Here is a 23,527-nt window from a genome sequence, read left to right as displayed (position 1 = left end):
GCACAGACCGTACAAGTCTGCCCAGCAGTACTTCCCGCCTCCCAACCACCAGTCCCGCCTCCCATCACCGGCTCTGGCACAGACCGTATAAGTCTGCCCTCCACTATCCTCACCTCCCAACCACCAACCCCTCTTCCCCCCCACCTGCTCCGCCACCCAATTTCGGCTAAGCTTCTGAGGATCCATTCCTTCTGCTATTCAATTTCAGAAAATTAGCTTTAGACCAGTTTATCAGTTTTGATGACAATCTCCCTCAAGAAAGTCATAGTATCTTCACACTTGATATGGCAAGTTAAGACCACAATGACACCATCGGTGATTCTGTCAATAGATGCAGATAAAGCATTCAATAGGGTCTCCTGGCCTTACATGTTTAGACTTCTAGAGAGAATGGGGATTAGGGGTATTACTTCTATTGGATTCAGACACTATACTGCAAACCATTGGCTTGTCTCCAGATCAACGGTACATACACGAAGCCTTCTGAACTTAAATGGGGCACACAACAGGGATGTGTGATGTCACTTCTGCTGTTTGCACTCACTATGGAGCCCTCAGAGCAGCGTATCCATGCTCCTCCGGATATTAGTGGCATTGAGTGTGTGTGGGTGGGGGGGACTGGCTTATAAGATACTCCTTTTTGCATAGGATGTCTTATTCACCTTAACGAATCCTTTGTATTTTTAGGGTCAATTTACCCCTCCCAATATGGTGGTTCACCCACCAATACTTAGGAGGAAATAAATCACCCAAGGCTACATCAGTTAGGAAATTAATTAGATACCTTATTTCTTATCCAGTATTTGTACAATTAGCAGATCAGTGATATCTCACTGGGAGTACAGAACATTGCTATACAAAAGTACTGCTATATCTGAGACTCCAAAGAATATATAAGCAATCAAATACTTTTATTTATTATTCTCCGAGTATATGTACAATCAATTGCTTATGGGAGTACAGTACCACAGCTACACATAGGTGTTCTGTGTCTGAGTCTCTAATGTTTTTATTTTAGGGTCTTTTTCGCCCTCACCCCAAATTACCAGCTAAAGTCAATTTGCAGATATAAAAGACGCAAGACTACTTATGAGAAAGCAATATGATTTATTCCAATTGACTGGTTTCTCATGGGAGAGCAGCCCTGCTTGCACAAAGATACTGGCTGTGACCGTCTCTCCCCATTGAAGTAGGAAGTACAATCACTTTTATACGCTCATTAACATAACAGGTTACACATAAGCAATCTGACAACAATCCCATTTATTGGATATATGCTAATATAATGGTTAACATTGACTGGTTATGGTAATGAGTTGGTTAGTATTTACTGGAAAAGCTAATAATAGACTAGCTGTTCCTGGAAGACTAAGGGGCTCATTTTCAAAGCACTTAGACTTACAAAGTTCCATAGGTTATTATGCTTTGAAAATACACCTCCACGTCATCTTCCTGAGGAGTTATCTTGTTCTGTTTTTCACTAAAACATCTGTGACCACTATGTTGCTAAACGATGTTACTCTGTTTTTCCACTTATGCCCGTTCCTCATTCTGCTGCATGAAAGTGTCGCAACAGATCATGAGTTCTGCAGTCACACTGAAGTTCAGGTTAGAGTCATGGGCCTGTAAGTTTTTCTCTCATTTTAGATCCTGAACCAAAGTCCATTGTGAGTAATTTAACAGAAAACAGCTACAAATTATTCTATCAATGGTATTATACACTGGTACAACTTCATAAAATGTGTATCTCAGTGAGTGATCATGTTTATTTGTTTGTTTGTTGCATTTGTATCCCACATTTTCTCAATCTATTTGCAGACTCAATGTGGCTTACAATAATACATCCTAACATCGTCAATCAAGAGTAGATAAAACAATTGGCGTGCCTGTAGGGAACAAAGACTATGTGAAAATCCAACTATATTGGGATGAGGTCCTGAACTTAATTGGATCAATTATTAGCTCCACAGAGGGAATACTGTTTACTTAATAAGTAATGTCCTTTAATTAAAAGGGATCTTTGGAAATTGGTAGCCTCCGTTTTGACGGCAAGCCGAATGGTGTTGACAGCAACTTGGAGGCAACCTGATCAGTCAAAGATCACTACAGTTATCGCAAAGATGGAGTATGTCTACCTTATGACACAACTTACAACTCTGTGTAGAGTTCATCTGTCTGCTTTTCAAAAGCTATGGGAACCTTATGAACACTAGAGAAATACAACTGGATGTATCGGTACCTAAATTATGCTTTCTCAGATGGGGAGTATTTATGATTGACACTGAGTGGTGTGTGTCTCTCTGCTACCACACCATATCATTAAAGGATCTCTTGAGCTGTTGGGGGAAGGGGAGGATTGGGGGATTAGGGGAGTTTTCTGAGATAATGTTTGGAGGCACAGTGTTATAATTTATGATACTGTATTTGTCTTTGTTCTCTATTGCATTGACACTCTATGTGCTGTAGTACAGTTTTGTTTAATTTTTTTCATACATAAATAATAATAAGAAAGAAAGAAAGTAGCGAGGATAGCTTAATTGGGGTACTCTTCCCTCCAAGTAAGTACCAAACCAGTATCTAGTAAGGTGGTAGGGTACACTTTTGTCTCAGAACCCAGCCCTGGACCTCAGTAAACGTTTACCCTAAATCTTGGATCTTACCCTGTGTGTTCTCCCAGAGCCCAGCAAGGATCCTCAGAAGAGAGGTCTTTCCAGTGCCTGTGTTGCCAACAATCAGTAGGTTATTCCCCTGGGAAACTGTCAACGTCAGGTTCTCTACAAGAAGCTGGTCAGAGGATGGCACCGAAAAGGAGACTCTTTCCAGGAGGAAAGCTGTGTCCACTGCCACCATCGGCTCATCTGAAACACTGCCCGTCATGTTGAGAGAGAAAAAGAGAAGGAAAATAAATAAGTAGGACCTCTACATTCTCAAAGAGTAAAAACCTGATGGGATATTTACTTGTTCAAGTTCCAGTTGCCTTCACGCTCTGCAGTACTATCCTTTTCCTGCTGGGCAAGTTCTAACACAGTTTCCTGAAGCTCCCCAATCCTAAAGAGAGAGAATAATATGTTTCCTATAAATGCAGGTCATTAACAATGAATCACTGGCCCACCATAAGAGCACAGGTTATTAAAACACTTGTCATTAATGCAGTGTAACTAGCAACAATACATGAACACAGCTCATTAGTGGAAAGTGACCGGCCCTATTCTTGAGCACATGTTTTTAACACAGGTCATTAGAATAGCACAGCCAGCAGCCCTCATATGTGGAGGTTGTCAGCATAAAGTATCATGCTGTGCATGTGAGAAGTCATTTGCACAACATGGGAGGGGGTAATTTATGGAGAAACGAGGCTTACCTGCTAATTTACTTTCCTTTATTCGCTCCAGACCATGCCCTACGAATGGGTATATGTCCTTCGACCAGCAGAGACTGAGACAAACTGTGAAGTGCCTATACTTGGTGCTGGGAAGCACTGCACACCTCAGTATTTCTATTGACAAAGCAACATCAGGAATATGTAGGAAAAACAGATCCCCCTAAAAGGGCCCACGGGGAACCGAAACAACTAGAACAAACCAGGAACTGCCAAGAGCCTGGCAGTGGGACTTGTCCCACAAGAAAACAGAATGCAACCATGCAGTGTCCATTATTACATTATTAACATTTTGCTCTTCTTCTTTTTTTTTTTTTTTTTTTTTTATTGAAGACTCCTACCATTACACCAGAAGCCAGCCGGCTTCTGCCTCCTGATAAAACTTTCAGGGGCAATGCCCCACATTGCCGACACACCAGACGCACCTAAAATGCAGCAAAAAGAGAGGAGGGAACAGGTATGATCTGGAGCAACTAAAGAAAAGTAAATTAACAGGTAAACTGTAAATTTCTCCTTCCTTAGCGTCTGCTCCAGACCATGCCCTACAAATGGGAAATACCAAAGCAGTACTCGCCAAGGGAGGGACATACCCATAGGTGCCCGGTATAAGAGGCTTGAGGAGGCTAAGCCTCCTCAGGGGGTTTAAATTGTTGATTGCAGCAGTTGCAGTGAAAGCCCGTCTCTAGCCTTCCAGTTGTAGAAATTGGTGTAATTTGATTACCTTACTGCTGGGAGAGCAGGGGGGTTGGCTGGAGGTGTCCTGGGTTGCCAGGGAGATATTTAACTAGGATCATGAATTCCTGCACATGAGCAGTTCACACCAAAGAGACTTGCACTGACCCCTGAAATTTTAAAAGTGCTAAAAATAAGTTTTAAAAGTATTTGCATTAAATCTAATTGCAGAATTTAGGTGCTAGGAAGTGAGATTGGTATGCTATGTACTCAAATTTGCTCAAGCCATATGCAAATTAGTCCATCTTTGGGAGGTTCTCATTTGCATATCTATGGGTAAAAATGGTTGGAAATGTTTACAGCCTTAATGTTAGGGCATGGCTCTGATCAAAAATGAGAAGTTTGATCCAAAAACGAAGGGTTTATCTAGTGTTTTTGACTAAAAATTCCCATTAAAGTGTATGTTAATCTGCATTCAAATAGAGCTCTCTGATTGGATGAGCAGCTCCTGTTAGAAAATCTGCCCGGCATGTTTAAGCTCCGTGTGTAAGAAAGGAAAGAAAAAATTGTTGTTTGATCTAAGTTGACTGAAATTATAAAAGAGTGCCTGATTATGTGGTAAATGAGAAAATATGTGAAAAGAGATTGGTGGAAATTTACAAGTTTGAGGTTTCTCTATTGAGAAAAGGATCTGAATATTTCACTTGTAAGCCTTCCCTTCGTTCCCGTCAGTGTCCCGCCTTCTTCTGACGTCATTTCCTCTTTCCGCGAGGGCGGGACACTGACGGAAATGAAGGGAAGGCTTACAAGGCTAGAGACGGGCTTTCGCTGCGGCTGCTGCGACGGAGGCAGGGGAGCGAGGAGAATTGTTGAGGGTGGGTATGGATGGCTAGGGGGGGCAGGGGAACGAAGAGAATCGCTGGGTGGGTGTGGATGGCTGGAGGGGGGGCAGGGGAGAGGAGAGAATCGTTAGGTGGGTGTGGATGGCTGGAGGGGGGCAGGGGAGAGGAGACAATCGCTGGGTGGGTGTGGATGGCTGGAGGGGGGCAGGGGAGAGGAGAGTTGCTGGACATGGATGAAGGAGAGGGAAGGGAGAGAGAAGAAATGCTGGACATAGATGGAGGGGAGGGAAGAGTGAGGAAGGAGATGAGATGAGGGAAAAAAAAGAGAGAAAAACTGCACATGGATGAAGAAAATAGGCAGAACTGGATCCACTGGACAGTCAAGTCTGTGGAGGACCCAGCTTTTACTTACGGATGTAGAACAAGAAATGAAGAAGAGAGGCGGAAAGTAAAGAAATAAATGGAAAGGAAGCCCTGGAAACGGAGTTAAGAGGACAGATAGCAGCAGAATCGGATACTGGGCCAGCATGATCAGAAAAACAAAGTCACCAGACAACAAAGGTAGAAAAGATAATTTTATTTTCATTATAGTGTTTGGAATATGTCCACTTTGAGAATCAGGTGCTCAACATTAAAAGTTTATATTTATTTACTTATTTATGGCATTTTATCCCACATTAAACATGAATTAGGGTGTTTTGTGGCTCTACATGAGAATTGTGATATTATGATCCCTTGTTTCATATTGTTAACGGTCTGCATTTTCCGTATGGGTGGGGTATATTGGTCTATTAGGTTCTGCCCAGTGTAATATTTATGGTACAGTAAGGTTCTGAGTGTGTTTTTGCACAAAGTTGTGCATAGTGTTTTGCAGTTGAGCGATTGTGGTTAGTATATGCTTTGAGCAACCACTTTATTCTTTGACATATGATACATATCTAATATCTAAATTTAATAAAAGGTATTAATTGTGACTTTTATTTTTATTTTTATTATTTTCTGTGTTAGCAGACAATTATGAATTTAAGCTCCACCCCTGGCCCCACCCCATAACCCCGCCCCCTTTAGCCTCCCCAAACAGTTGGGCCACCGACCGCCTATGGACACACCTCTGGGCAACTCTCCCACTCTCAAATTATCCCCAGTGATTTCTAGGTTACTGGAGCCACATTCCCAGTGGTCCCACAGTTCCCAGAAAGCACTCACAGACCCAACACACAAACCACCAGAATTCTTTTATCAGTCCAAGACAAAGAGGCAATAAACTGAAAATTGTTTGTCTTAAATATTGAACGATGAACAAAAAACAATAACAGATAACTGAAATATGGATCGATTATCATACTAACTAAACATTTCTTTACTTTCTAGAAAGTCCCTGGGAAGATCAGGACATAGAGCTGTTCACCAGTTATCAAATATAACTGTTTTACAGGGCTTCAGCAAAGAGCTTTCTCTCTCTCTCTTCTCCCGGGCTGAAATGGGGGCAAAAGCCAGTATAATCCAAATGAAAAGAGCTCCTAGGACAGTCAGAGCCCAGAACAACAAGTTTCAAAATAGCTGGTTACATCACTATAGGCATTTCCCTTTATCTGTGTGCAGTCATTCCTCTGTAACAGTTCTAAACATAAACATTCACCACCTGCTGGCCAAACTAGAGAAATACACTTCAAGAAATATTCAATACAATTTTGCAGGCTTAAAAACACCCTGTTCTGTCACAGGCGCCAAATATAGAATCTACTACTACTACTACTTAACTCCTCCTATATGTCTCACCTGTGTGTATAACCTGCCACATCCGACACAGTAGTGGACAAATCAATGAGCTGGCTGAAGCAGTTGATCAGGTAGATACACACAAAGGCATTCTGTGCAGAAAACAACAATATATTTATTTATTGAAAATAATTATATACCACAAACACAGAAAACAATTTCTATTAAAAAAACAAACCCTAATGAACGCAGTGAAGGTGCTGTTCCGTTGGTACCTGACGCCGGAGCGCCTTCAGCGCATATATCCTACGCTGTCGGGTTTGTGCTGGAGGGGCTGTGGGGTTAAGGGCACGATGGGACACGTCTGGTGGACCTGTGTGAAGATCCGGGCCTACTGGAAGTCGGTTTGCAATAGGCTGCAGAGGTGGCTGGGCTGTGAGGTCTCCTGGAGCCCGACCCTTTTTCTTTTTTCTGCAAAGGTCGCGGGCTTTTCGGCGTCTCGGTAGGTGTTGCTGACACATGCCATAAGTGCAGCTAGAGTGGTGGTGGCGTCTTATTGGAAGAAGCCCACGACCCCTCTAGTGAGATGGCTTACCAAACTGAGGCATGTTTGTGAAATGGAGAGGCTCTTAGCGGAACGGCGTAACCAACAGCAAAGGTGGCACTCAATATGGGACCCTTTTATTTTTCATGTTAAGAGTTAGTGCGGGACAGGTGGAACTACGAGTTAGCAGGGCTGGCGGAGACTCCATTGGGGTAGGGGGGGGAAGTTGCACTGGTGGGGGGACTTGTTACCTTTATAAAGATTTTAAAAAAAAATCTTGAAGTGCTTTGGTATTTAAAGTGGAAGGTTAAAACTGACTGTTCCTGTTCTGTATTTGGCACAGACTGAGTATGATGTACGGCCTATGTAAATGGATGGTTTTATCCTTATTGTATTGTATGTTTAACCTGTTAATAAAGACTTCATGAAAATAAAAAAAAAAATAAAAAAACAAACCCTAAAAATAACAATACAAATACAAAAGATCAAGCTGCTGTGCAACCAGCCCCAAGGACAGAAGGAAACCTCACCCCCCCCCCCCCCCCCCCCAAATCTACCACTCTCCCCTAGCTGCTTGGAAGAACTAAGTCTAAACTTACAGAATTTTTTCTGATCACATCTCAACTTGGCACAATGTGCCATCTTGTTTCACCAAGTCAGTGCCACAAATGAAAACAAATGGATAAGCCAGCACATCTCCCTCACCTCCTTCACCAAGGAACAACCAGTAGACAACCACCCACGGACCTCAAAACTTCCCTTGGACAGTTATTTCTTCTGTTTCTTTGACAGATATAAGGACCACCCTTCTCGCTAAGCTTGAAAACTAAGTACTACAACCAGGGCTTAATTTGTAGACAAAAAGGAAGTGGAACTGGGGGCGGGAGCAGGATGGGGCCAGGTCAAGAAGTGAACTTACTCCTACACACACAATACTTCACTTATGCATTAAAAGGAAGCTGGTATGCACATATACTTGGAAAATTTATATATTTAATTTTAAAAATGTTATTAAAGAATATTACCCACAGTAGTACAAATTTGCAACATTATCAACAAAATCTTGGACTAATCAGTGTTTTTCTCAACATTTACACGTTGGATACCATAGTGTTCTCCTCAGAAATTTTAGGCAGCCAGGTGGAATGAAGGCGCACTGCCCTGCAATGGCAAAAAGAAGCAAGTGTCTGTTTTTACTGAAGCATTTGCTTCCTTTTGCCATTGAAGGATAGAGTAGCTGGGTTGTGGAAGAGGAATACTTAAGTTTCCAAAGACCTTTGGTCTGACACAGTATAGGGTAAGGGAAAGGGGATGGGACTTGATATACCACCTTTCTATGGTTACATTCAAAGCGGTTTATGTAGTATATACAGGTACTCATTTGTCCCTGGGGCAATGGAGGTTTAAGTGACTTGCCCAGAGTCACAAGGAGCTGTAGTGGGAATGGAACCAGTTCACCAGGATCAAAGCCTACTGCTCTAACCACTAGGTGACTCCTCCACTCTATACTTCTTGGCTGTTCTTATGAGTTTAACATATACATGCTCTGTATCCACAAAAATCCAATCTCCTCCCAACAACAGGTAGGACATTTCTCGTTGGAAGTCACCATACAAAAAATATTCTGATTCTTATGTCATCTGAGCAACAGCAACATAAATTTCTCCATTGCCAGTCACACTATGAAATACAAAACCTGAAAAAATTTTCAGCTCACCATACATGTAGCAAACCTGACATACAACAGTAGCACTAATTCCTAAGATTCAAATAACAAGAACCCTACTGTAGGGGTATCCACTATATCTCACCTTTGGTAGGCCTAAGGCCTGGTTAGGCCATGAACCATCTATTGTGAACAATGCCAACATGGATTCTGCATGACATCCTGAAGCACAGTACTAGCTAACTTCATCCAAGGACATGCTATTTACTTGAATCTGCTTTTCGCTTTATCTCATGAGAAGCTGCAGAGGAGAGAGGTACAGAGGAACACAGAGCCTCCAGTGGTGTGAAGCTGTGTGGAAGAGAATTTCACAGATAGCTAAGGATGAGGTCATGCTTGAACAGGATCTGATAGACCAGGTGGGCTTTGTCCCCAATTGACAGGCTATGGATAATATTCGCCGTATAATTAACCTGCTTCACATCTCTCACTCACACAAGCTCCCGATCTGTCTTCTAGGACTGGATGCCGAAAAGGCTTTCGACCGTGTACACTGGCCGTTTATGTTTCGGGAGTTGGAGGCTATGGGGTTTGGCCCTGACTTTAGAGGACGGATCCAGGCCCTATACAACTTACCCCGGGCTTGTGTTCGAGTTAATGGGGGTAACTCCTCAATGTTTTCCCTGACTAGAGGTACGCGTCAGGGGTGTCCTCTTTCGCTGATGTTATTTGCATTAGTTATGGAGCCTCTTGCTATAGCAATACGAGCTGACCCGAATGTCTCTGATATCTCAGTAGGAGACCGAGAATACAAACTAGCCCTATTTGTGGATGACGTCCTGCTTTCTTTGACAAGGCCATTGACTTCCTTGCCCAGTCTTATGAAGCTTCTAGGTGAATACTCAGCGGCCTCTGGTTTCAAACTCAATATGACCAAATGCGAAGCACTAGCCATAGGAATACCTCCTTCTACACCGAACTCTATTACGGACTCTTTTCCTTTCAGATGGGTTACTAAAGGAATTAAATATCTTGGAGTTATGTTAACTCCCCGGTTCTCTGAGTTGTTCTCTGCTAATTACCCCCCTCTCTTGCAGGATTTGTATAGAGACCTAGAAGTCTGGGGTGCATATGATCCATTTTGGTTTGGTAGAATAGCCACCTTAAGGATGAATGTGCTGCCCCGTTTGATGTAAATTTTCCAGGTCCTTCCTATTAGAATGACGCGGGGCTTTTCTAATTGGAGTACAGGATCGCCTCATCCGCTTTATATGGGGTAATAAACATCTTCGGTTCCCTCAGACACTGTTATATCGTGACCAGAAGGGTGGTCTAGGAGTTCCAAATGTTGTTTGGTATTACAAAGCTGCTCAGGTACTCGCAGCGCTTGAGTGGTTTCAGGCACACCCTAGCAAATTATGGGTTCAATTAGAACAATCATTTGTGGGGGCTCGACCTCTTCGTCACCTAATGTGGCTTCCATGTAGACACCGTAACCTACAGGAGGGCATTTTACCTTCGATCCTTACCACTTTCTTCTACTGGGATGGGCTGTTTGCCAAGCCTGACCTACTCGTGTCTAAGTTATCACCCATAGCGAACAATCCACTTTTCCCGCCCAATTTGGGTCCGGGCCCTTTTGTCCGTTGGGCCTCCTTTGGTCTTGCAACCTGGGGTCAATTTTTTGAGGAAAAGAACATGATTTCATTTTCTGTGCTTGCAGAGGCATACCCTGTTTCGCCACATGAGAGTTTTGCCTATACTCAGCTGTGGCATTTCCTTTCTTCTGCAGAGATCAAAGCTAAGATACTGTGTGAAAACTCCTTTCTTGAGGATCTCTGTGAAGACATTAGTGTCAGGATTGCTGGACATACTTAGATTAATATGAAACCAGCTTCTGATAACTCCTCCCTCCCTCATGAATCCCTGAGGATGGCAAATGGACCAAATGTTGCCCAGCTGCCTGCTAGCCCTTTGTTTCTCAAGTACCCCTATTTAACATACCTTTGTCCTCTCTGGGCATCTGAGACCAGGGCTCTCTGAGAACAATGAAAGCCAGACAGACAGGCTCCAAAACTAAGGACTTCAAAGATTAAAACCTGTGAAAATGCTCACCTTCCTGATGTCATATAGTAGATGACGGCAGAAAAAGACCTGCACGGTCCATCCAGTCTGCCCAACAAGACAACTCATGTGTGCTACTTTTTGTGTATACCCTACTTTGATTTGTACCTATGCTCCCGTATAAGTCTGCCCAGCACTATCCCTACCTCCCAACCACCAGCTCTGACACAGACCGTATAAGTCTGCCCAGCACTATCCCCGCCTCCCACCACTGGCTCTGGCACTGACCGTATAAGTCTGCCCAGCACTATCCCTGTCTCCCACCACCGGCTCTGGCACAGACCGTGTAAGTCTGCCCAGCACTATTCTAACTAATATTGGATAATAAGTATGTTTTCAATGAAATCAATTGACTATACACCGTATTGGGCTTGAAGAAGCCAACCAGATGATCAATGTGGAATAATGAATTAGATGAGTAATATCTGGGGAAAAACAGGTTAATACCACATGGGGTTTTTTTTTCTGTTTACTGTTTAATTGATCTCCTTGTCTTGTTTCACTCTGCCTATTTAGTGGTCTAAGGAAAAGAATAGAATTACCTGATTGAAATAATTCCTATATATTACCTTCTCTGTATTTCTGGCAAGTTGTTTTATCGCTTGTAAAAATTTAAATGGTTATAAACAAAAAATCTAAAAAAAAAAAAAAAAGAAGAGGCAGGTTGTGGCTACTGTAAGGCCCTCAGGACCAAATGGAGGGAGCCTGGTTGCATCCCCAACAGCTACCGGTGACCTAAGCAACTTCACTGGACTGCTGGAAATAATACCTTCCTGACATCAGGAAATTAAACTGGAGTTTGCAAAGGAAATAGCTGATAACAAAGGCTGGGAAGGAAAAAAGTTATTTGATCCCTCTCTGTTCCTGAGGTATATAAGTCAGAGCACATGGCTCTGCTCTCGCTTTTTCTTTCTCTGCATACCCCCATCTTTAGCCCCAGAGCACCTGGCTCTGCTCCCCTCTTCTCTTTCAGCCCTACCCCAAAGATCTCTCTCTTTTTTCCTCTGAACACCCCTATCCTTACTTTTTTCTCATTGATTCCCATCTAAACACACACACAGATACAGCATTGCAATATTTATCAGTACTAAGTGCTGTGAGCCTATATATGCAAATACAATATACTTTCTATATATATATCCAAACCCGTGTGGATTGTGTATTCTTGGGAACCCACTGCCTCTACGAACTGGACCCGGGACCATAACTGGGTGAATGCTGACAATTAGAGGAACCAGAGGCTTCATCTCTTGTCTCTACAGATATCAAAGAAAGCAGTTAAGCTACAAAGTGTTGCATCGCCAGCGTTGGCATCAGGAGCTTGGTGTGGTTATTGAAGAGGATGACTGGAATCTTATGAAAAATGCTCTCCTTAAGATTTTGATCTCTGTTCCCATTAAGGAAAATGCGGTTAAAGTGCTATATAGGTGGTACCTTACCCCTGTCCGTCTTCACCATATGTTCACGACTGTCTCTCCTCTGTGTTGGAGGGGGTGCGGGCAAACTGGCACCATGGGTCACATCTGGTGGTCTTGCACTAAAGTGCGAGCCTACTGGAGGTCGGTTCAATACAAACTGCAAAAGTGGTTGGGGAGGCCTATTAAGTGGGCTCCAGAATTCTTTTTATTTCCCAAGAAACCGCCAGGCCTATCTTCTTCCCAATCTCTTTTGGTGCGACATGCAATGTCAGCTGCAAGGGTGACTCTAGCTGCACATTGGAAATCTCCCACTGCTCCTTCTATGAATATGTGGTTAAATAAACTTTGGTATATTTACGAAATGGAGCGGCTTTGGGCTGTTTGTTGCCACATGCTGTCTAACAGGGAAGCTATCTGGACACTCTTGCTAAGTGTAACCAGCGGGATAGGCGACTAGGAGGGAGGGAGCTAATGCGCGTGGGGGGGGGGGGGGGGGGGGGGGTTAGTGTGAGCGGGGTTGTGGGTTTTATTTTTCTTTTTTTCTCCTTTCTTGTTTGGCTGGTAAACTCTCTTTTCTATAAACTTAGAAGTAAATGTAGGTCTGTTAAGGATTTCCTATGCTACTGGATTACTTAACTGTTGTCAGTTGAATTTAATAGCTGAGGGCATACGAGGCACGACACAAGACTCTGTATTATGTCCCTCGGATTGTACGGTTATCCTTTGTGGCTGTATTGTTTACTGTTCAATAAAGACTTCTTTAAATTAAAAACAAAACAAAACATAATTTAACATAATGCAGCATAATACCTCTTATAAATTCTTATTGCTCTCTAGCATTTCTTTATTAGGAAAACAGATTTAGATAAAATGTCTTAAAACGGAACACCCAATTTTAGTTTGCTTTGGTTGTATTGCTCTAGTATATATTGATGTTTATATTCCTTTGTTTTCCTAGATTAAAGGTCTATATGTTTTTCTTTATTTTCTGTTTTAAAAATCAATATGCCTCAAGATGTATTTTTTAGGTGCCATGTTTACACATAGTTTTTTAGTGCATGACGAGAGAAAGCCTAAGCAGCAGAGGTATGTACAGTAGTCTCCCCGCTCAGGGTTACAGTCTGTCCCGGGCACTCAGCTGCCTCTTCTTGAAGCAGTCTCATTCTCTGGGTCCTCTAAGAGACTCACCCTGCTGACTAGTGCACTCAGGTCTGCTGGATCCATATGGCCATAGACTCCACTGAAGATCGGAATAGCAATTACCACGTAGCTTAGGATACTCCCCAAATAATCAAAAGTGTTGATCCCAACTGGATAGAGACAAAATCAGAAAAGAATGGTCAGCAAAAGAAGCTTAATGTTGGGAACAGCCTAAAAGCAAGCACAGGGGCCGGTAACAGGGTCAGAGCAGGGGGGTGGGGAGGGGGGTCAGTTAGGGTCTGTGCTTAAGCCAGTATGTGAGTGTTAAAGTTAATAATTACAAATAGGCTTGCTTTTCTGAAGTAGGCTGTAAAAACTGTAAGGCTGTTTATAACTATTCTGCCTGCTGTTGTAACATTTTTTAATTTGTAATTTTTCAGTTTCTATTTTTTTATTCTGTAATTTTTTTTAGGGCTGCATTTCGATTAACATTTGTAATTGTGATTAATCGCACGATTAGAGGTATGTTACTTTTTTCCCAACTGCAGCTCTTTGTGACTCTGGGCAATGGAGGGATTAAGGGGAGCTTTTACCAAGCTGCGGTAGAAGGGGCCCTGCACTGGCATCAGGGTGTGGATTCGCCATGCACCAAGGCCCTCCTACCGCAGCGGGTAAAAAGGAGTTGTTGTTGTTGTTTTTTTTTTTTAAAGGAAATGGCCGTGCGGTAAGCTAAGCACTTGCCACGTAGCCATTTCCTTGGCTCCCATGCTAACTTGGCAGTAACCAATTACCCAGTAGAAATGTAAGGGTTTCAATGAAATCAACCTGGTGTGGGTAAATCAACAGTTTCCAACAATTCCACCAGACTATTGTTATTTAAAAATAACAAAAAAAGTTCTTTAGCTGGGTTATATATTTTTTAGTCTGGTGGAATTGTTGGAAACTGTTGAGAAACCAATTACCACCAGGTAAGCCCTTGACGCTTAAAAATAAAAATAAATTCAGAACGCCAGAAATGGCACGCGGTACACACCGGAACTACCACGGGCTCCTGCGGTAGTAGGGCCAATTTGCCACGTGCCATTGCCACATTAGCCCTACCATGACTTTGTAAAAGGACCCCTACTTAACTTGCCCAGAGTCACAAGAAGCTGCAATGGAAAAACAAACATACTTTTAATCGCACAATTAATCACAATTAACACTGTAATCGAAATGCAGCCCTGAAATCACAAATGAATACATTTTTTTTTAAATATACAACTATAACAACAATCGTCTGCATCAATATTTAAGAGCAATAATACTTTTGAATATTTAAGGCAAAAATGTTTAGGAACAATATTTCTGAAAGCACCAGGTTTTCAACTGTTTCTTAAAAGTAGTAAAAGATATAATATGTCTTTGTTACAATGGAATCTCATTCCACAATTTAGGACCCATATACCCTAGAATACAAAAGGATGTTGATACATATTTGATCCCATTTAGAATTAGGAGAAAACTTTGAGATGAATGTAATGTCCTAGTCGGTACATAAGGCCTCATATATGGGTGATGTCATCTACGGAGCCTGGACAAACTGGACTTGTCTTTATCTGCCATTATTTACAATGTGAACTCATAGTTCTTCTCGCAATGATGGCGACGGATCATATATTTGAAGAGCCAGAGCTCTTGCTCTAGGCGGCCATCCTGGGGCACAACGTCACTTCCTCTGCCCCAAGGAATGTCTTTTGATGCGAAAAGAATGGAGGAATACTGTTGGATTGTTGCTCTAATCATTAATTGATGATCAATGTGACTGCTGGGCAAACTGGACTGATCTTTATCTGCCGTTATTTACTATGTTATTATGTGACAAATGGTTAGCACAGCTGGCCAAGAATTGAACACAATATTCTGGGCAAGGTTGCTCCATGGTGCAACTTCACCTTGAGTACTGCGTGCAATTTTAGTCACCATATCTCAAAAAACATATAGCAGAATTAGAAAAGGTTCAATGAAGAGAGACTAAAATAATAAAGGGGCAGATCCAAGATGGCTCTATGCACCTGACGTGTGTTGTGTCTCTCCTCTCTTCCGCTGAGCTTTTTCGCAATGCTGAAGTGCAGGGGTAGGTCGGCGGCTGGAGCCTCGCTTTAACCACCCTTGCAGGTTACCAGCACTATCGACTCCTTTCTGGTGAGCCCTGCCATTCCGAGTCGGTCGGAAGGCGACCTGCTTGAGACGCCTGCGGTTGATGGAGACTCCATGGTGCCCTTAGGGCTAGATGTTATCTTGAGCCCGGACTGTAGAACTCCTTCCCCACAACCGCAGGGCATCAGTTCACCATTGCTAGTGTCTCTGATTCCACTTTCAGGAAGTGTAGTGGAGTCTCTGCACTGAGAGGCTCTGAACCATCCAGTGCTGGACCAGGGAATGCCGGTTGTCTTAGACCCTCAAGCTGCAAGTACAGGATTATCTTTACCTGTGGGTGAGCTGAATACTGTGGGAAGTGAGCAAGAAGTAGTTTCTTCAGTTCAAGAGCAGGTATCTACTCCACAATGTCCTTCTTTTACTTGTTAAATCATCTGAGGTGACTCTGGATAATCTGTGGGCACTGATTGCAAACCTGGGTAAGGCTTTGTGCCCCCAGATTCAAAAACTGGAGCAAGGATTATTCTCTTTAGAGGGAAGACTGAAGACTATTGACTCTGAGGTTAAGAAATTGAAGTTGACAAGCAGGAGAAAGATTTGGATAATGTCCAGAAGACTCAGTCTATTCTAACATAGTAACATAGTAGATGACGGCAGAAAAAGACCTGCACAGTCCATCCAGTCTGCCCAAGAAGATAAATTCATATGTGCTACTTTTTTTATTTGTACTGTCCTCTTCAGTGCACAGACCGTATAAGTCTGGCCAGCCCTATCCCCGCCTCCCAACCACCAACCCCGCCTGCCAACCACCAGCTCTGGCACAGACCATATAAGTCTGCCCAGCACTATCCCTGCCACCCACCACCGGCTCTGGTGGTTCTAATAAAAGATGTACACAGAGGAAGTATAATAACGGAATAACGTTTTATAACTAGAGTAGGAATTTGTTATAAATGATAATCAGTGTGCCATTTGAAGGGGCTGGTTATAGGGACACTCAACACTGTTATATTCGTGCAGAGATTTTTTTCTCCTGGTAAAGGGCCACTAAAACAGACATGTTATGAGAATCAGGTGCTCAACATTCAGAGTTTCTATCCATCTATTTACTTATTGATATCCCACATTAAACATTAAGTTGAAACCTGGGAGCATTTAAAATCTTTTTTTTTCCCTATGCCTAGATCAAAAGAAAAAAGATGGCATGTGGGAACTTGCTCCTTTTGTTTTGTGGATTGCAGTGGTAGATTATAAAAAATGCACTTGCCTTTTTTATTACTACTTTTTTCACAGAGAGGTATTGAATAATTAGGGAAGGCCTTCCTTCATGCAGAAGTTTTGTCCAGTGTCAGTCTAAATGTGCCAACATTGTCCAGTTCAAAACACTATTAGCTGGTTGTTCAATTGAAAATACATCTGTTACCTGAGGCTGCTTGCTATGTGAATATTCCATCACGTTTCATTATTGCTACTATTACATATTATGTGCATTTGCTTAAACTTTGTTTTAATTCATTTATTCAGTCCTTAAATGCACATGGCTTGCTTTTTAAACTCAAAGGTGAATCCTAAGGGTGGTGGAACAATTAGGTATAAACTGTGTTGTTTCCAACTTTACTTGTTTTGGAATGTGGACTGCTTTGGGTCATGTGTTGATCTGTACATCTGCTGTCTTAGCAGAGTATAAGAAAAAATGACTTATGTTACTTTTACTAGTATTATAGAATCTGGTGTTCTTGGGCAGGGGGGGGGGCACGGCAAGGGCTGAGAGCTGGGATGGAGGAGATTACTTGCAGAAGGACAGGCGGGAGTGGATTAGATTCCTGCAGGGATGGCTTAGATTCCCCACAGGGAAGGATGGGAATGGGTTAGATTCCAGTGAGGACGGCTTAGATTTCTGTCCCTGTGCAACTCTCTAGTTATTACAAATACTCCAACTCACACCCTACATTCTTTAAACAACAATAGATTGGTCATTCCCCCTCCTTGCAAAGCCAGGTGGGAATCTACAAGAAATTCAGCATTTTACTTTTTGGCACCAGCCCTTTGAAACTCTTCCCCAATCGATTCATTTGGAGAGATACATACATAGTAACATAGTGGATGACAACAGAAAAGGACCTGCACGGTCCATCCAGTCTGCCCAACAAGATAAACTCATATGTGCTACTTTTTGTGTATACCTTTCCTTGATTTGTATCTGCCATTTTCAGGGCACAGACCATAGAAGTCTTGCCCAGCAGTAACCCCGCCTCCCAACCACCAGCCCCGCCTCCCAATCTAGGCTAAGCTTCTGAGGATCCCTTTCTTCTGAACAGGATTCCTTTATGTTTATCCCACACATGTTTGAATTCCGTTACTGTTTTCATCTCCACCACCTCTCGCGGGAGGGTATTCCAAGTATCCACCACTGTCTCTGTGAAAAAAATACTTCCTGACATTTTTCTTGAGTCTACCCCCCCTTCAATCTTGTTTCATGTCCTCTTGTTCTACCGCCTTCTCCGGAAAAGGTTTGTTTGCGGATTAATACCTTTCAAATATTTGAACATCTGTATCATATCACCCCTGTTTCTCCTTTCCTCCAGAGTATACATGTTCAGGTCAGCAAGTCTCTCCTCATACGTCTTGTAACGCAAATCCCATACCATTCTCGTAGCTTTTCTTTGCACCGCTTCAATTCTTTTTACATCCTTAGCAAGATACGGCCTCCAAAACTGAACACAATACTCCAGGTGGGGCCTCACCAACGTCTTATACAGGGGTATTAAAACCTCTTTTCTTCTGCTGGTCACACCTCTCTCGATACAGCCTAGCAATCTTCTAGCTACGGCCAAAGCCTTGTCACACAGATCCTCAGATACTATCACCCCAAGATCCCTCTCTCCATCTGTATATACTTTGTTTAATTCAACTCTAAAATCATATTTCTTTCAAGTAGCATTCATACACTTTGATCCTTGACTCTGTGCGTTGCTATTGGTCTCTACGATGGGAGAATTACATTCACATATTATAGCACTCATTTAGTCCTTTTTTAGAATGTTTATTATTAACTCTTGGTATGGATGATTAGAGTGATTGACTGATTTTATTCTTATCTGCCTGTGAATGTTACCTATCCTACAGTTTTATGGAGTTCCTTTCATTATAGAATCTTTATTATAATGTAAACCATTCTGATTTGAATTGCAACTAGACACGGTATAGGAAAAGTAATAAACGATAAACAATTTGCTTCATGTGTGGCTGATTTCGTATAACTGAGCTTTCCTATCACATATGGTACTTCTTTTGTTGTTTATTTTTATTACTTGTTTTTGACTGTATACTGCTATGATCATGTTTTATAGCCAGGTAGAATAACAAATTAAAATGTAACTGTACCCAGAGCCCTGGCAGAGTAAAAGCACTTAAGGGTACAGTGCAAGGCTATCTGAAGGAAGAGGGTGTTGATATCCTGCATGTTTGCTTTTGAAACTGTGCTGTGGATTACAAAGAAAGAAAACTGCAGGGAATTTGTTTGCAGCCCTGATTAGGGGCTGAAGACCCTGGTGCAGGGAGATAACCAGTTCAGCTCTGAACTCTGGCTAGTAAAGCTGTAGCAAACTTTACTGTCTGTTTCTAGACTTGTGCTACACTTTGAGCATTTATAGACTGTATCAGATGTCTTCTGTCTAGCAAAGAAGGGAGAATCCTGACAGGAGTGAAGGTAGCATACCAGCCTGAATGGTAATATAATTTTCTAGTTTTGCCTCCTTTGTGTTGTTAACTTGTGGGCTGGGACCCCGATGCTCCACAGCAAATGAGGGCACCAGAGGCTATAAGCACTGGACTAGCTCCTGCCAAATGCTCAGAGCTGATGAGTGCATCAAACAACAAGCTTGCTGGCTCTGGGCACAATGAGTATCCTAATGTATGCAAAAGAAGGCCTCCCCCATTCCTCCCTAATACTCAGCAGGCAGCATGCCAAACAAGGATGCTCCTCCCATGACAAACCCTACGCCAGTTCAGAGCTGGCATTAGGGTTGTGCTGAGCTGTGGGGAGGAATAGGGAGACTGTGTTGATGGCAGCTGTGGTTTAGCAGTGTACAAAAAATGTTGACACTGCTGACTCCCGGATCCTGTGGCTGCTCTGCTCTGCTCTGCAAAACAAAATTATCCACATGGGAATCCCTGGAAGCGGCAAGAGTCGATAGGGCAGCTCTTCCTCCTCCCTCCCCTGGCTTTCTGGGCATGCACAGCTGTTGAGCGCATGCCCAGGCACAATCCTCCAGCACTTGTCCCCAATGCTCAATGCTAACATCACACCTAAATTTGAGCATTAGGAATCTCCTTCCCCACATTGCTGTGGTGGTAAATTTCCGACGCTGTTCAGTACAGCACTGGAGTTTTGAACATTTCCGCCTCAGTGAACGGTGTTTAAATGTCTAAGAACCAGCAAAGTCTGATGTACCTGGAAGCAGCTGTGATCAGGGATACAAAATGTTTGTTTTGGGCTGACAAAACATTCTCTACTCTGGGAGCTCCTGTCTGATGCTTGTGAGCTGATATGTGTAACAAAGGCGTTTAATTTAAAGCACAGCTAGGCAACGGGACTCCTTTTTCTGAATGTTTAATACTCCACTTCCTGAAAGAGAACTGCGATGCAGGATGCATCTGTTACAGTCATGGAGAAAGAGACACTGAAGTGGCTCTATAAGATGTAACATAGTAACATAGTAGATGACGGCAGAAAAAGACCTGCACGGTCCATCCAGTCTGCCCAACAAGACAAACATATGCGTATACCTTACCTTGATTTGTACCTGCCTTATTCAGGGCACAGACCGTACAAGTCTCCCAACCACCAGTCCCGCCTCCCATCACCGGCTCTGGCACAGACCGTATAAGTCTGCCCAGCACTATCCCCGCCTCCCAACCACCGGCTCTGGCACAGACCGTATAAGTCTGCCCAGCACTATCCCCGCCTCCCAACCACCGGCTCTGGCACAGACCGTATAAGTCTGCCCAGCACTATCCCCGCCTCCCAACCACCGGCTCTGGCACAGACCGTATAAGTCTGCCCAGCACTATCCTCGCCTTCCAACCACCGGCTCTGGCACAGACCGTATAAGTCTGCCCAGCACTATCCCCGCCTCCCAACCACCGGCTCTGGCACAGACCGTATAAGTCTGCCCAGCACTATCCTCGCCTCCCAACCACCGGCTCTGGCACAGACCGTATAAGTCTGCCCAGCACTATCCTCGCCTCCCAACCACCGGCTCTGGCACAGACCGTATAAGTCTGCCCAGCACTATCCTCGCCTTCCAACCACCGGCTCTGGCACAGACCGTATAAGTCTGCCCAGCACTATCCTCGCCTCCCAACCACCGGCTCTGGCACAGACCGTATAAGTCTGCCCAGCACTATCCCCGCCTCCCAACCACCGGCTCTGGCACAGACCGTATAAGTCTGCCCAGCACTATCCTCGCCTCCCAACCACCGGCTCTGGCACAGACCGTATAAGTCTGCCCAGCACTATCCTCGCCTCCCAACCACCGGCTCTGGCACAGACCGTATAAGTCTGCCCTCCACTATCCTCGCCTCCCAACCACCGGCTCTGGCACAGACCGTATAAGTCTGCCCAGCACTATCCTCGCCTCCCAACCACCGGCTCTGGCACAGACCGTATAAGTCTGCCCAGCACTATCCCCGCCTCCCAACCACCGGCTCTGGCACAGACCGTATAAGTCTGCCCAGCACTATCCCCGCCTCCCAACCACCGGCTCTGGCACAGACCGTATAAGTCTGCCCAGCACTATCCTCGCCTTCCAACCACCAACCCCTCTTCCCCCCACCTGAGCAGGAAATTCCAGACATACTCAGAACAGCCTTTAAGAGATGTGTCACCCACATGCATGACTGATCCATCTGTTTATCTCTGGCCTACAGCTAACTTGTTAATGTTAACGAGATGACTGCTTAACACTGTCACTATCCGGTTCAATGTGAAACCTGCTACTGTTATTCATTTGATTGTTCCTAATTTTACAGAACACAGGTACAATGTTCAGCCAAAAAAAAAACCTGCAACATGCTTAAAAGCTAAAACATTTAGTATAATCTTAAAAATGTGATATTCCATCAGGACAGGTGCACTGTTATGACTAACTATAACCTGCAGGGAGTGTCAGGTGCAGCTTCGCCTTTGCTGGGCAGACTGAATGGACTCTGCTGATTACTGAGAGTTACGTAGATGGGTTCTTTAGGAGAGCTCTCTCTATGCTGACTTTGCATGTTCATAGTCAATATTTTCAATGGAATTCCCAAGGTTCTTGAGACTATGGGCTGATATCAAAACGATTTAACAAGACACAACAGACTCCTGCCTGATTGAATCTGAGCAAAACAGGAGGGGATATTCAGGGGTTTTTATCTAGACATTGCTGCTGGATATCCTTCTTAATGTCACAGACACGGCTCTGTTCAGACACTGATGGGAGGGGAAATTCAGGGGGTTTTACCTGGACGTCACAGACATGGCTCTGTTCAGGGGCTAATGGGCGGTTTGGTGGTGGACTCAGGAGTTATGCAGGCACCAGTGGTAATCAGTGCTGGTGCCTAACAGCTAACTCGGCAAGTAGGACCATATAAACAGCACTGAATGTTGGCCGTAGCTGTATAACGTCTGGGAACTGCCACTGACCTGCATATGGCCGGCAGTAAATATCCAGGTTTTCATTAGTTGGCAGCAGTCAGCATTTACAAAAACACATACCGTCACTGGCTCAATACTGACCTATACACTGTCTTTAGGAGGGGGCTGCCACATGTTCTCCCTGTCTTCCTCCCCCATCAGCAATAATCCCTCTCAGTTTAGCTGTTCAGTATCAAAGGTTTTAGAGATAAGATGTTGCAAAGGTCATTGATGGGATCAGTGCCTGGCTCAGTTCAGAACTTTATGCTGGGTCACAACTAAAATTACTGCTTATGACAGTTAACGAGGGCAGGGTCGTAACCATGGTTTTGAAGTCTTGAGTTACTGAAAGTTATAAGAAGCAGACAATGAATGAGCTGGATCTGTTTTCCAAACTCCAATAATTATATATTAGCTCAGTTTGAAAAAGCAATCCTCTCAAGTCCTGAAGGAGTTTTGCAAGTCCCATCTGGATCACGACTTTCCTGTATACACAAAGATAGGTCAACAAGGACTCTACTCACTATACAACCACAATTCCTTGTAGATCAGCTCCATCTGTGTCTGCAGCAGGTATGCCAGTCGCTGATTCGTACGCAAGTACTCCACCCTCCCTGCTCTGCCATGAAATAAAGAAACAGGTGAAACAAGGGTTACTTTACTCATTTGTCAAATGTATTAACCATCTTTCCAAGTAATAAACGTGCCCAGTCATGAGCCACCAAACCACAAAAGATCATAACAGCAAGATTCAAGTCCTACCTACTGTTACAGGACCCCCATAGTTAACAGACACTGATCACATCCACCTTCAGTGACATTATTTCCAGAGGGCAGATGCTAAACAGGTCCTGAAAAGAATTCAAAGATCTCACCTGTAGAAAGCTGCAGACTCTGCGTTCACTCGAATTTGCATGTGCTTGAACCTGTACAGTGAAAGTGTAGAAGACTGAGAAAGCAGCAGCTCAGTGACATAACCATATTCTGCAGACACATGCCTAAGCTAACCAGCCATACCTATGACATAGTTACCTGATGCTAGGGTCCACCTTGGGAGTCAGCACCTAAGAATTACATCTAGGTGTCACTGTAGACAATACACTGAAATTTACTGCCCAGTGTGCGGTGGCGGCCAAAAAACAAACAGTATGCTAGGAATGAGTAAGAAAGGGATGGTAACTAAGACCAAGAATATTATAATGCCTCTG

General features: G+C 43.5%; 1 protein-coding gene across 2 annotated transcripts in view; it reads right to left on the bottom strand.

The window, feature by feature from the left end:
* Positions 1-23,527, bottom strand: part of ABCD4 (ATP binding cassette subfamily D member 4) — a 118,663-nt gene that overhangs the window by 51,392 nt on the left and 43,744 nt on the right. For both annotated transcript variants that reach the window (XM_030214733.1, XM_030214732.1), the window contains exons 7-12: positions 23,195-23,245; positions 22,844-22,938; positions 13,553-13,674; positions 6,673-6,764; positions 2,959-3,048; positions 2,661-2,866 (exon numbers count right to left, since the gene is read on the bottom strand). In XM_030214733.1, the coding sequence (XP_030070593.1) occupies positions 2,661-2,866; positions 2,959-3,048; positions 6,673-6,764; positions 13,553-13,674; positions 22,844-22,938; positions 23,195-23,245 (656 nt within the window). The remainder of the gene's footprint in view (positions 1-2,660; positions 2,867-2,958; positions 3,049-6,672; positions 6,765-13,552; positions 13,675-22,843; positions 22,939-23,194; positions 23,246-23,527) is intronic.

Source organism: Microcaecilia unicolor, chromosome 9, assembly GCF_901765095.1.
Source record: "Microcaecilia unicolor chromosome 9, aMicUni1.1, whole genome shotgun sequence".
NCBI lineage: Eukaryota > Metazoa > Chordata > Amphibia > Gymnophiona > Siphonopidae > Microcaecilia > Microcaecilia unicolor.
The sequence above is the reverse complement of the archived record's forward strand: the minus strand, read 5'-3'. Positions and strand labels throughout refer to the sequence as shown.